Below are 15135 nucleotides of genomic sequence, written 5' to 3'. Positions count from 1 at the left end.
ATTAGATTGTGAGTTCCGGACTGTCTTACATGTTTCTTTATAACTCCAACACTTAGCACAGAGGTACTTAATGAATATTTATTGACTGACTACTCCCAATTTGCCCTATATATATCTTGTTGGTACATAGGTATTTATATATTGACTCTTTCCCATGCCTGCCATTAGACTGTTAGCTTCTTGGGAGCAGGGACTGTCTTTGGCCTTTCTTTGTATCCCCAGTGCTTAGTATAGTGCCTGGCACATAATAGGTGCTTAATAAATGCTTATTGACTGACTGACTTGAAATAAGTGTCAGTAGCAAAGAAAAAGAGGGGACAGACACTAGAGACTAGTGCTTCTATGTTGTCTTATGTTGTTCCCTATTGTCTCACATGCATCCCAATGCACCTCAAGCAACACTGGGGATTTAGTACACTTATTGAATGAATGAACATGGATTATATAGTTTACCTGGAGAAGGGCAGGGGGATTTTGTAAATGCTTCAGGTCTTGGTGCCACCGGCTGCACTGGCCGGGTCTGCTTTGCGGCCAATTTCTTCAGGCTCACTGTCTCTTCTGGAACATTTCTTCCATGCTCTCTTGTTTCTGAAAGACCTTTTGTACATGCTCCTGAAATGACAGTATACCAATTATGAACTCCATGGTCATGCTTCTAATGATTGACTCTAAGGATTAGTGTCTCATTAAATGGAAAAAAGAAACCACAAGTAGGTCATAAAAGCAGAGTAGTTGCCCCAAAATAAACTCCTTAGAAGTTGTATTTTTAAACATTTCTATTAACAGTGTAGGAACTCCTGTGACTCAGTTGAGGGTGATGTACCTGAAGAGGGACATTGATAACCAGGATGCATAAGAGGGAGAAGTCTGGAAATGATGTTGTGTGATGAAGTGTTGGTAACTGCATATTGTTTATCCTGAAGAAGAAAAGACTGAGGGCAAAAAGAAACTGCCTTCAAATATCTGAAGGGCTCTTATGAAGAAGAGAGGTAGGTGTATTCGGTGTTGAGGTTAGAGAGTAGAACCAGGCCCAACTGGGAGAAGCTGTTGTGAGGCAGATTTTGAATGAACATAAGGAATAATTGTTTGCTAAGTAGAGCTGACCAAGAATGGGATGAGAGGAATTTACAAAGTAGTGAGCTTCCCATGACTTGAAACATTCAACCAGATGGTCATCTATCAGAGATGTTGTAGACGATAGTTATCCATTGAGAGGAAGAATGGATTTGATAACATCTGAAGTCTCCTAAAAAACCAAAGCCTAAAAATAGAACAGTTTTAAAAGTAATAGGTATGACTTATTTCATATATGTATATACATATATATCTGTATCAAGCAGTGTGAAGGGGAGATTGACAATTTCATATTGAATACTCTTTTGGGGTTCTGCCATGTGTACAAAAACCCTTTTTGTAGTGTTTACGTTCAAAATTTAAAACTAATGTAATTAATTTTTTTTTCAGTCAAAAATAAGGTTTATTGAAGATTTGCCATATTAGCTAGACTGAAGGAATCTGAGTGTCTACGAGCTCTTGGCTAGGTTGTGAAAATCTGAGCAGTGGCTAGATTTTAGGAATCTGAGCCGTAATTAATTTATGAAACATTAAAAATTAGCATCTCTATTAGGCACTCAGTAGGGTAAAATATATTTTTATAAATTATGAAAATAACCACTCACAAAAAATTATGTTGCCCATGGTCACTGTTAATATTACCTTCAGATCTGGATTGAGAATAGATTCATATTCTTTGTAAACTTTATTTAGCTCCTGGATTTTGTTTTTTGCACCAGTGTCTAAAAACTTCTCGATCTCTTGTAGGGCTGACTCAGCTCCATCCTGGGACTGGCATTTGTCCACGGGCTGGGAAGCTAGCAGGTAAATACCTTCGTCACACCATTTCATAGACTAGACACATAAAACAAAGGAGAGGGAAAAGAAAAGAAGATTTCAGTGAAATGCACTAGAAGGTGCGTAAAATGTGTCATTTAGTATGCATATTTTCTGCTGAAAGCAACTGCTAATGAACACATAGCCATGGAATGCGTTAGTTTTCGAAATACGACCCAAAACACTGAATCATTATATTTTTGCCACTACATCCTACATGTGACACCCCCAGAATGGAAAATTGTATTTTGAAGTCAAGTGGCTTTTCTTCAGTGCTATATTCTAATGAAAAAAATAAATAAACAAACTGTAAACCCAAACAGCAGACAGAATAAAAGATCAGCACGGTGGATAGATTGCCAGCTCTTCACCAGGTGTCACAACCAGATTTCACAAACACACAGAACTAAATTATACAAACACATAAAATATACCAAGACATGCTTCCTAGATCCAAGAGAAAAATAAAGAACTACAAGGAAGCCTGGGCATGATGCCACCCTCAAAGAAATAGTATTGACACCACTCAGATGAGAAAGAAAAGAAATTGGGCAGGGGCAGCTAGGTGATGCAGTGGATAGAGCTCCAGCCTCGGAGTCAGGAGGACCTGAGTTCAAATCTGGCCTCATACACTTGACACTTACTAGCTGTGTGACCCTGGACAAGTCACTTAACCCCATTGCCTAGCCAAAAAACAAAACTAAACTAAAAGTTGGGGGTGTGGGATCACATGCTTGGGCTATTTTAAGTAAGAGAACACAGTGAGGGAGGGTAAGGAGAGGCTTTCATTTCCCAACATACCTTTTCAAGAAGGCTGTGGAGCTCCAATGACTGCTGGAGAAGATTCCTCCTTCTACCCATCTCAGCTGTGAATTCATCACAGAGGTGCTGGAGTTCATTGCACTTTGGCAAGATAGAGTCCACAGCATAATGCTTGCTTTGGATCAGCTGGTTACCCTCCAACGATAAGGCCCTAGCCTTGTCTACAGCTTCCTGAAAAAAGAAGACATCACAAAATTAATTGGGGCTTATTTCGGTTACGTACAATTTGGGAAGCTATTTTCAGGACAAAGGCAAAGCACTGTAATTGGGATGCTGTTAGCCAAGATGTATGTGGATGACATTTTTCTTTGCTTATTACTGTGACTATGAGCAGTACTATCCAATTCATGTAGCCAGCCAGGAGCAAACTAGCTTACATGATGGGAAAGGCTAAAACAACAACAACATCAAAAGTTCACTCATTTGGGGTATTTCCCCACTGTCCTGGTGGAACTTATTTCTTCTCATTCAGCACTTCATAAAGAAAAATTTTAAATGCATCAGTATAAAATTATTCAACACACACACACACACACACACACACACACACACACACACACACACACAGCTCTGAGAGCAAAAAAAAGGGAATCTACACGGCAAAAAGTAGAACTTTTGAAAAAATCAGTAGCCCACTGGAGATTTGTATCCAGGAAAGCTAAGAGGTGGCATCATGGCACTGTTAAGTTTTTACACTGCTAATTCATATAGTGTTGAAAAGGTCTGGATGGAGAATTCAGGTAGATGGAGAATCATTACAACAAGCCATTTCCTATCTTATTCAGAGTCCCTCTGGCAAGATGGACTTAAGTGATAAAATAATTATATTTATAATAATTATAATTATAAAATAGTTATAATACTTTAAGTTATAAAATCTGAATGTGCCATTGTAGAAACATAAACCCAACATAAAACCCAAATGATTGTGTCATAGGCAGCCTATCTCTCCAAAGTGAACTTTGGACATTAGGTACCAGAATGAAACATTTCCCATTAACTAGACACCATCCTTCACTTCAAACATTAAAAGTTAATTGTGGAATTGACAGGTTGCATGACTTACATTGGATTTTTCTTCGAAGCTAGCAAGGTCCTTCAGCATGTGTTCCACATGAGCGTAGCTATTTCCCACATCAGTAAAGGCTGATAACCTCTCAGAGACAACGTCTAAGGTGGCTTTCACCTAGGAGAAAGCGGAGTAGATGGGAAGAAAGAGAGCAAGGTCACTGTCAGTGAAGGCTGGGATGGAGAGATATGCACTACTATCAACCCATTTTGGAGTAATCCTATGAAAGCATACTTTTCTATGGAAAATTAAGATATAACACAGAGATCAGGGCAAAGAAAAAGAGCCCAAAGAAGCTACGGCTGTCTGGTGGTATCATATCAGCAAGCTGAAAAGAGGTCAAGCTAGCAATGTAAGAGTGCCAGAGGGCAGGATCTTTCAAAAATTCTTACTTGAGGAAAGTTAGATAAGAATTTATTATTTAGCCAAAAAAGTGACTTTTTTTTTTTACTGTTTGCAGAGGACTGTATTTAGATCATAGATTTAACATTGGAAGGGACCTTTGAGGCCATTTAATTTAGCCTTATATGCTGCAGGCTGGTCAAGAAGATAGAGCACCCAGCCTGAAGTCAGGAAGACTCCTCTTCCTGAGTTCAAATTTGGCCTTAGACACTTACTAGCTGTGTGACCCAGGGCAAGTCATTTAACCCTGTTTGACTCAGTTTCCTCATCTGTAAAATAAGCTAGAGAGGAAATAACAAACCACTCCAATGTCTTTGCCAAGAAAACCAAATGAGGCCATGAAGAGCTAGACACAAATGAACAAGAAAAAAACATTTTTACAGATGGGGAGTTGAAGTGATATACCCAAGGTTATACAGTGCATTCATATATTATAGGAAAAATTTTTTAAAATCAGAAACTATGATAATATAAAAAGAATTTAGTGCAGTACACCAGAAAGAGAACTGAATTTGGAGTCAGAGAGTGTCCATTCAAACCCTGACTGCCATTTACTACCTCAATATCAATAAAGCACCTATAAAGGTGCTGGGCAAAGAGAAGGTGCTCAATAAATAGGTGTAGATTGATTGCCCCTGTAATAACTCTGCTCCAAGGGAGCATTTACATAGCAATTTAGAAAGTGCTTCCCCCAAAACAACCTTGTGAGGTGGGTATTACAAGGATGATTACCATTCTCATTTTACAGAAGAGAGGTACCATGTTCATAGTCACTTGACTCGCTAAGGGGCTGAGCCAGCATAGAACCTCATCTTCCGATTCTGGCTATGTGTCTCACTGCATCATATCACCAGAAATGCTAGGCTGGTTTTAGAACCTGGGTTACATTTTAATTCACTCAATTTTCATTTCATTTTTTATTTTCATGAAGAAAAGGTTACAAGCAAAGAAGCTATGCCAAAATGCTGAGAGAAGTGATTTTGCTGTCCCCTGAAGTCTGCCCAGTCCTGCAGAACAAAGGAAGGAGCTGGCAGGGTTTTAAAAACTCTCTTGGGACAAAGGCATGAAAGCCTGCTGCAGTGCTTTTAAGCACTGCTAAGCCCTGGGAGATTCGACTTTTTAATACTTAAGCATTTTTGGTGGTAGGGATAAGCATGGGAAGCTTGCTAAAATCAAGAGTTAGCCACTAGAATGTAGTGATTCATGAGATGGCTAAGGATGAAATCAGGGGCTAAAATGAAAATTCTGGGCCCACATTCCTTTCAAATTAAACAACTTTTGTTTTCATTTGGACTTATTAAGGATGCTGGGAGAGACTATTTGCTTTTCCTCTTCCCCTGAAGTCTCTGGCTCCCTTCAAAGATCAGCCGAAAAACCTCCCCTTTCACAAGGCACTGCCTAACCCCTTCTTTCCCCCTCAGCTACTGGTGCTTCCCCTCAAAATGACTCTGTATTCATTGTGTACATATTTGGCTTTGAACTATCTGTACATGTTGATTCTTCCCCACGGAATTTTGTAAACTCCCTAAGGGTAGAAAACTTTCATTTCTGTTTTTGTATCTACAAGGCTTGGCACTGAATTGAATTGAATTCTGAGTTTCTGGTGCCTTAGTCCTTGGTCATATAAGACACCTAAAAATGCTGCTTAACCTAATGTTTTCTGTAGATGGCTGGAATCTTCATCAATGAACACTTTGGGCTATAGTTATAGATGCTTAGGAACATAGATCTAGAACTGGAAAGGACCTTAGATGGCATCTAGTCCAACTCCCTTATTTTACAGATGAGGAAACTGAGGCCCAGAGAGGTTAAGGGACTTGACCAAGGTCACATAGCTAGTAAGTGAGAAAGCTCAGAATACTTCCAGGTCAGTTCTCCTTTTGCTACTTTCTGCTTCACACCTGGAGAAGATCTCACAAATTGTAGGATTTAGGCCTCTACTACTTTATATGTCAACAAATGAAGAGCATCCCTCATTAAATAAAATTGCTGATATGTTACAGCAAGTTCTAGAACAGATGTTACATAAGTATATCCCTAAAAAGCAAACAAAACATAACAAGATTGAAAGTCACTAGTGTTCTCTTTTTTCCACCAAATTTAACATTGTTCTCGCTCACTACCAAATCAAACTGATTTTTTTTTTTACTCAAAATTGGCTTTAAGGCCTTATGCAAATTTGTCCACTACTATTTAGTTTTGAAGGCCCATCTCAAGCCCACTTCTTTTATAGATCCTTCCTTTGTCACTCTGACTTAAACCGATTTCCTCCTTAGAACTCTTAAATCATTTACTGTCTATAATATGTACTTACATGGCATCCTTGGTTTTCTGGTTTGGCCAAATGTGATCTTTCTCTCCTCTAAATCCTGAGATACCTTTCCAGCAGCCTTATCACACTAGGCACTATCTTGTATTACAGGAGGGTTTTTTGCTGTTTTTAATTCCACTCTCCTACTGAAGACCTACTCTGTTTCTTCTTCTGGGCTCTGAAAGGATACGCCAGCAGAGCCCTACCCTGGCAGATCCTACATAAAAGACTTGGAGTTAAAGGCATGGCAATGGACTGTACATCTATCATGCAAGCAACAGCCTAGCTAAGTGTGGAGCGTGTCACCACCAGAAGGTGGACCACCACAGGATGATTTTTTTGGTGTGTGTGAATGGGGAGGGCACAGGAAGACTGCCCACTGGATGTAAAGAAGGCAAAGCATGTAGTTATGGATGGGAAACCCAGAAACTTGGAGGATTCTGTCTTCTAGACCCATAACTGCTCAGCAGCTGCAGTATTTAGGAGAACACCTCAAGTTTCACTGGAGTCTGTGGCCACTCACCTCTCGAAAATTCTGCTCAAAATTCCGGAGCTGTAGACACTGCTCCAGTTTCTGCTGATGCTTAGCCCAAAATTCATCAAAAGCAGCTTCTGTTTCACCCAGCTGATCCAAAAGCCTAAAAGGAAAGGAAAATATGAATATATATATATATATATATGTGTGTGTGTGTGTGTGTGTATATATATATATGTGTGTGTGTATATATATATATATATATATATGTGTGTGTGTGTGTGTGTGTATATATATATATGTGTGTGTGTGTATATATATATATATATATATATATATATATATATATCAGACCATGACAAATTCCCCCTCAGAGCTAAATCATTTGCTTTCCTTTTCATTTGACATGGGGAGAGAGAAGACTCTACCAAGGAGAAAGTCAATCCTATCAAAATAACATATTTGACTTGCCATATAGAAGTGCCAACTATTTTATTTCTATTGCATAGCTTTTGAGAAATCCTCTAAGGTTTTAATTTAGTCATAAAAACATAGATTTAATGAACCGATGCAAAGTGAAATGAGAAGAACCAAGAGAACATCGTACACAGTAACAGCAATGTTGTGAGATGATCACCTATGGATGACAGCTTTTCTCAGAAATATAACAATCCAAGACAATTACAAAGGACCCATGATGGAAAATGTCATCCACATCCAGAGAAAGAACTAATGGACTCTGAATACAGATGGAAGCATATTATTTTCACTTTTTTTGTGTTTTTTTCTTTTGATCTATTTTCTTCTTTCACAACTATGATATGGAAACGTGTTTTCTAAGATTGTACATATATAACCTATGCCAAATTGCCATTTTAGGAAGAGGGGAGGGAGGAAGGAAGAAAAGTTTCAAACTCAAAATTTTGTAAAAATGAATGCTAAAAATTGTCTTTACATATAATTGAAAAAATACTATTTTAAAAAACATATATTTAGATCTGGAATGGATTTTGGGATCTCTTTCTAATCATGATCCCACAGAAACAATTCAGTCATACATTCTTTTCTCTTGCTTCTTCTCCTATTCATCTGACTTCTCTTCAGTCTCCTTTACAATCTTGTTTTTTTTTTGTCGAGGCAACAGAGTGAAGTGACTTGCCCAGGGTCACACAGCTAGTAAGTGTCAAATGTTGAGGCCAGATTTGAACTCAGGTCTTCCTAAATCCAGGGCCAGTGCTCTATCCACTGTGCCATCTAGCTGCCCCTGCTTTACAATCTTTATGAAGCCCCCTAAGCATAGATGTGATGCCTCCCAGATCTACATATTTAGCCCTATCTCCTGATCTCTAGTCCTGCATCAACTATTATAAAGCTCAAAGTGGATAAATATTCCATGGGCATATTATACTTAACACAACCAAAACCAAACTTATTCCTCCCTCCACCCTCTTTCATTATAATTATATCTCTTTTTACCTTGCCTATTTCAATTGAGGGTACCAGTATCCTTTTGGACACCCTAATTCACATATTTCAGCATCCTTCTCATATCTTCCCTCTTTCTTTCATGTTTTTCATTCATATTCAATCTACTGCCAAGCGTTTTTGGTTCCATAGCTATAACATGCTTTGAATCTGTCTCCTCTCCACCCTGGATGATTGAGCTCTTCTTACTTTCATCTGGACTGCTCAAACAACTTCCTAATTGGACTCCTGGCTTTCAGCTTCTCCTTTCTCTCCTTTAGCCTTCATAGAGCTGCCAATATAGTCTTTTTCTTTTTAAAGGGATAAAGTATTTTTTATTTAAAATTTAGATCCTGTTTTCACATGCTACTGGGAAATAAATATAGGAAATGGGGTACAGAAGTCTATCCTGCCCTACAGGAAAAAAGAAGGGGAAGGGGATAAGAGAAGGGGAGAGAGACAGAAGAGAGGACAGAGTAGGGGAAGGGATATTCAGAATGCATGCCATCTTGGGGTGGGGGGAGGGAGGAGATGGGGTGAAAATTTGGAACTCAAAATCTTGTGGAAGGGAATGTTGAAAACTAAAAATAAATAAATTTATATTAAAATTTAGATCCAAACCTCACAATATATACCATATTAAATTCAGGATGAAATATAGACAGAGTAGTACACAGAGAATGACAGAATAATATATTTCTCTAAAATATACAGAGGAGATACACATTTAGTTATTAAACAAATAGAAGTAATTATAGGTAGATGTATCAGTTTGCTTAAAAATGAAAAAACTACACAGAAAAACAATAAAACAGAAATGAAAATCAATTGAGGAAAATAGGGCAAATATACAGGTAAAAGCAGAACATTTAAGAATTTTTTAAAATTTTATTTATCCTTTTGGTTTTTATATAACAGTCATTTCTGGATATTTCTCTGCTCTGCTTCCTTCAACCTGAGAATTAAACTTTCTTCTTGAAATAAACATAGGATGTTAAGAAACATATGACAACACAGTTACAGTGTCTAGCAACGTCTACAAACTTCTAAATCCAGTCAGCTCCCTCTCTGATGCTTCATTGTCTTTTCTGAGACCAAGATTTGTTTTAATAACTACTTAGAATTTAGTTGTCTCTTAGTGTTCTATTTACGTTGTTGGGTTCAATCTGTTCTCCTGGTAATATTGTTGTGGCGTCAGTCTGTATGTTGTTCTCTTAGCACTTTTCCTTCTGCAGGAGTTCATACAGATCTTTCTATGATTCTCTGAATACATTTGTCATTTCTTACTGCACAGTAACATTCCATTATGTTAAAGCAGAGTTCAGCCAGTCCCAAACTGATGGGTACCAACTTTGTTTCCAGTTCTTTGCTATCACTAAAAGTGCTGTTATTAATGGGTTTTTTTTGTATATGTGAAGCCTTTCTTCTGTCTTTGACTTCCACTGGTATATGCTCAGCAGAAAGATTGGTGGGAAGGGCCCTGGGTCTAGCCGCCGCCGTTCACGCCCTCCTGCCCCTTGGCTCTCCCTGCTGTGGCGAGGCCAGAGTCCCCACCAGCCAGACCCTGTCCCCCAGATGGAGGAGGGTCCCTCTGGAGACACTGACTCTGCACCAGCTGCAGCTGCAGCTCCAGACCCGCCCCGGGCCTGGCTCCCTCCATTGGGGGGGGTCATCGAGGCGGGCCGGGAAGGGGCTGTAGAGGCTATCGGGCGCTCCTTCTCATCGTGCAGAGGAGGCAGCTGAGGCCCAGAGAGGGTATTGGCCGACTCGGGGTCACACAGCATCAGACCCAATATAGTCTTCTTAAAGCACATGTCTGACCATGTCACTCCTGTACTCAAGAATCTCTAGTAGTCTCCTACTGCCTTAAAAATAATACAATCTCAGCTTGGCTTAATTTTCCTTCACAACCTGGCTCAGGATGACTTTTCCAGACAGATTTCATATTGCTCTGCTTCACATACTCTGTATGCCTTGTCTTTTACCTGAAATCAGAACTCCTTTTCTTCACTCTGTGTGCCTTTGTAAAAGTCACCCTCTGTGTCCAGAATGTAATCTCTTTACTTCTGAGGATGCTTAGCTTCCTTCATGGCCCAGTTTCTCCTGTGGCAAGTATTTCTTGATATCTTTTCTCAAATTATTATGCATAAACATCTCTGGTTATGTGCAATGTTCTCCTTGATAGGATGCAAACTCCCTGAGAGAAGCACTTTTTATCCCCAGTACTTAAAGTGCCTCAATCAAGGCAGGTGCTTAATAGATTCTTGTTGGATTAGAATATATTGGGTCTAGGAAGCCCTCTGCTAGCAGTTTTCTTTCTATTCCTATCCCTGGTATCTACCATTCAGTTCTATTTAAAGGACATTAGACTCTACACTTTGAAGACTGTGGGAAACTAATCAAAGCAAGCATACAAATGATGTGGCATAGGAAAATCTAAGACCTAAAGAAACTTCTAAGCCCTGATGGCAATAGATTAATAAGATTATTGGTTATATAATAACAACTCATATTTACATAGGATCATAGGTAAAGACTTTGGAAGTCATCTAAACCTGTGGTGTTAAACTCAAATACCTGGAATCAGGAAGACCTGAGTTCAAATCCTGCCTCTTATAATTATTAGCTATATAACCTTGGGCAACTCACTTAATTTCCCTTAGCCTCAGTTTCTGCATTTGTAAAATAAGCATAATAATGAACACCTGCCTCCCAGGGTTATTGTAAGGATAAAATAAGATTATATTTGTAGAGCTTGTTGTAACCTTTAAGGTGCTATTGAAATACTAGGTCATGTTATATTTATGTTATATTTATACTATTTTATGTTATGCTACATTATGTTATGTTATGGTGAAGGGCCTTGAGCCTGTGTTCAAATAACTAGCAAAACAACATAATAGAATGAGAAGACCTCTATGAACTGATGCAGAGTGAAGTGATTGGAACAAGGAGAAGGATTTGCACAATGACAACATTGTAGAGCAAAACAACTTTGAAAGCCTTAGAACTCTGGTCAATGCAATGATAAACAATTAGTCCGAAGGACTGAAGATTAACATGTTATTTACCTCCTGTCAGAGAAATGACAACCTTAAAATACATGCCCAATGTGGGGATTTATTTTGCTAAGTTATGCATATTAATGATGAAGGCTTTGTTTTTTGTTTTGTTTCATGATGGTGGTAATGAGAGGAATAGATGATAAATGTGGGTACATGAAAACAAGTTTTTATTTCAAAGCAAAAAAAAAAAACAAAAGAAGAAATGGATCCTGGCAACCACATGTTGACTTAGAAAACCACAAATTAACATTATTCATGTTGTATTTTTAAAACATATTTTGTTAAGCATTTCCCAATTCCATTTTAATCTGATTCTGGACAAATTTGGGAATTTTGCAGTGGGCAGCAAGTTTGGCACCTCTGATATAATTTAACCTATTAATAGTAATTAATAGTTTCCAAAGCATTTACTTTATATGGTGTACCCACACTTACATAGCTAGTGGGGATCAAAGGTATGTTTTCTGACTCTTAACCCCACACTCTAATATGTCATGTGGCTTCTCAATTTAAAACATTTAACTTTTAAAAATGTGAGTGGGCTGCTGACCTAGAAACCCACCTAGAAATGACTCCACTATGCTTGTTTTCCTTTCTATTAACTGAAAAGAACCTATGACTCTCCCACTCTAAAGGAATACAATAAGTACAAAGAAGAAAGTAAATGCAAAAATATTTTGAAAGAGGAGGGTTCATTTAACTAATACATTATTCTTATTAGTATTTGGCATCATAAAGAATTCTCCCAGCTTTGAAATTTAGTGGTTTTCCTTTCAGGGAATATCCTGAACTACAAAAGGAGGTTTCCTTTGGCATTCAGAGAGATAAGTGCCTAGAATTTCATCAAATCATAGATTGCAGAGCTAGAAGAGACTTTGGGGAAAATACATTCCAATCTCTTCATTTTATAAGTGAAAGCGTGGAAGCTCAGAGAGAGTCAGTCAGTGAATTGCTCAGTCACTCTGCTGGTTACATTCAGCATGGAGACTAGAATCCATTTCTCCAGATCATTCCCAGGTTGATGCATTTTGTCACTGTACAATTTTGCCTCTGTCTACCTGGTTACTCAAGCAGTATTTAGTTTCCTTTGCAAATGTGAGCACCCTTCTAAAATCTTTTGAATTCAAAGTAAAACTTGACCATGTATATTTGCTATAAGGTTTTTGTTTTTTCCTAGTCAGCATAGGAGGAGAGTTGGAAGGGAAAGAGATTAAATGCTCGTCAATCGGAATAAAATTTATTAAAAAAAAAAAAAGAAAGCAAAACACCTGCAAACATTTCACGGTTCCTCTCACCTTTGTACTGTGGTTTGATTGTCAAGTTGATCTTGATTCAAGTTGTACTCAGGATTCTTGGTCAGTGGCTCTCTAATGCTTTCAAGGATAGTGTGGCCCTCTTTTAATGCTAACATCATATCTTCCTGTGGAAAACATATCAGCTCGTTCAGAATTGCTCAGAGTTTTAGAGATTCAGCATTCGATATATAAAATGAATCATTAGAACCTATGATATTAGCTAATTGAGTCTGAAAAGGCCAACTTAAAGAGTAGAATGGAAAGAGAAAAGGAAAAAAATTATAAAGGATGGTGACGATAATAATGGTATTGAGGAAACTGACAAAGAAATTACCTGCTTGAATAATTTTATAGAACCATTGAATTTTCAGAGCCAGAAAGGGTTGTAGAGATCGACTAGCACAAGTCTCTTATTTTATTTTTGAGGAAACTTTCAAGCTCAGGGGAATGAAATGATTTGCTCAATATTATATAACCAAGTGAAGGGGAAAGTCAGGGCTACGTTATAGAGCAATCAATCAAAAAGTACTTACTAAGGGCCTACAAGGTGCCAGGTTATTTTTGTTGTTCAGTCATTTTTCAGTCGTGTCGAACTCTTTGTGATCCCCTTTGAAGTTTCCTTGGTAAAGATACTGGAGTGGTTTGCCATTTCCTTCTCTAGCTCATTTTATAGATGAGGGACTAAGGTAAACAGTGTGAAGTGACTTGCCCATAGTGACTTGTTCACACAAATAGTAAGTGTCTGGGGCTGGATTTGAACTTAGGAAGATGAGTCTTCCTGATTCCAAGCTCAGTCTTCTATCTACTGTACCACCTAGTGGCCCTCAGGTTATACATATCAATAATACAATAAAAAACGAGAAAATTTTTTTTTTGGAGATATAAGGCAATCTTTTTTTTATGGCAATCTTTTAATTGTTATTATGGAGGTGAAATTATTTGACAAAGGTCACAATAGCTTAGTTATTGTGGATAGAGCACTGGGGCTGGAGTCAGGAATACCTGAGTTCAGGCAGGTTCACTAGGAACCCTCTCCACAATAAATCTTGTCACTTGACAGGAAAAAAAAAGAGGGGCAGCTAGGTGGCACAGTAGACAGCTTATCAGTCCTGGAGGCGGGAATATCTGGGTTCAAATCCAACCTTAGCCAGCTAAGTGGCCCTGGGCAAAAATCACTTAACCTTTGCTTGCCTTAGTTTCCTCACTTGTAAAATGGTGAAAATAACAGCCTCTGTCTCCTATGGGCTGTGAGGTTCAAATGTGATAATACTTGTAAAGTGCTTAGCAGAGTGCCTGGCACATAGTAGGTGCTTAATAAATAATTATTTCATTCCTTCCTAGTAGCAAAGATAGAACTAGAGTACGGGTCGAATAACTAAAGAACATAGGGTTGTGTGGCTAGAAAAACCCTTGACAGTGGTAAATCAGCTGAGTCTGATGGGAAGTTAAGGCAATCGATAAGAAGCTCTGGTTGGCATAATTTTTTCTGGGGAACAAACAAAAGCTAATACAAATATGCTGGAAAGCCAAGCACCTCCCACAAGTTCAGCTCTAGGGAGTATTTTTCCTTGACATTTCCATAAAAACCAAGTTGGGGGTAGGGGAAGGAATTATGCAAGCATATGAATGATAATAATACCAGCTCACATTTATTTCGTGTTTTGAGATTTACAAAGTGCTTTCTTCACAACAATACTGTGAAGTAGCTCTAGCAAGTAAATTTTTTAGCCTAGCTTGTGATTTTATTGGTGCAGAATACTTGAAAGAAGTACTCTCAGTCTAGATTGTTACTTTCTTTGTAACACACAGTCTTAGAGAGTTGTATGGGACACCGAGGTTAAATGACTCGCCCTCATTTATTAACACTGACTCAGCCAGAGCTACACATTGCTCAGTGGTAAAGAAGATAGGTTGGCTAACACACCTTCCTTCAGTAATTTCTTTCTAATTAGAGCAAGATATTGCTTTAAGTTAGATATGGCTGTATGTTTGGTGAATGTATCCTCCTTAGAAAAGTCTCTACCAAGAGCAGTGACTGCTATTTCAAAGCAAAAAACTTAGTCAAATGACAAGAAAAAAATGGAATTTATACAAAGTGGGGAGAGGAAGACATTGGGAGAGGAAATCAGCAAGTAAATACAGTCAGATTAAGAGCCTTGGATTTCTGGAATTGGCATAAAATAGAATGTCCCCTACCTGCATGTCTAATCTCTGCCTTAAGGTACTATAGAAATATCATCTTTAAAATTTACTGGTGAACATCAGATTGACCACTACACTCAGTTACCACCAGTATGAATCACTTTGAGGAAAGATATCTTTAAAGCCTAATTCATAATTCC

General features: G+C 38.2%; 1 protein-coding gene across 1 annotated transcript in view; it reads right to left on the bottom strand.

The window, feature by feature from the left end:
• The window catches only part of MCF2L (MCF.2 cell line derived transforming sequence like), a 382959-nt gene that overhangs the window by 31050 nt on the left and 336774 nt on the right, over positions 1 to 15135 (bottom strand). The window contains 7 exon segments of the mRNA XM_078147328.1: positions 454 to 549; positions 552 to 612; positions 1717 to 1908; positions 2692 to 2883; positions 3779 to 3898; positions 7018 to 7132; positions 12794 to 12918. Of these exon segments, the coding sequence (XP_078003454.1) occupies positions 454 to 549; positions 552 to 612; positions 1717 to 1908; positions 2692 to 2883; positions 3779 to 3898; positions 7018 to 7132; positions 12794 to 12918 (901 nt within the window).

The sequence above is a fragment of the Phascolarctos cinereus genome, unplaced genomic scaffold (assembly GCF_003287225.1).
Source record: "Phascolarctos cinereus isolate Bilbo 61053 unplaced genomic scaffold, phaCin_HiC Scaffold_7;HRSCAF=346, whole genome shotgun sequence".
Lineage (NCBI taxonomy): Eukaryota > Metazoa > Chordata > Mammalia > Diprotodontia > Phascolarctidae > Phascolarctos > Phascolarctos cinereus.
The sequence above is the reverse complement of the archived record's forward strand: the minus strand, read 5'-3'. Positions and strand labels throughout refer to the sequence as shown.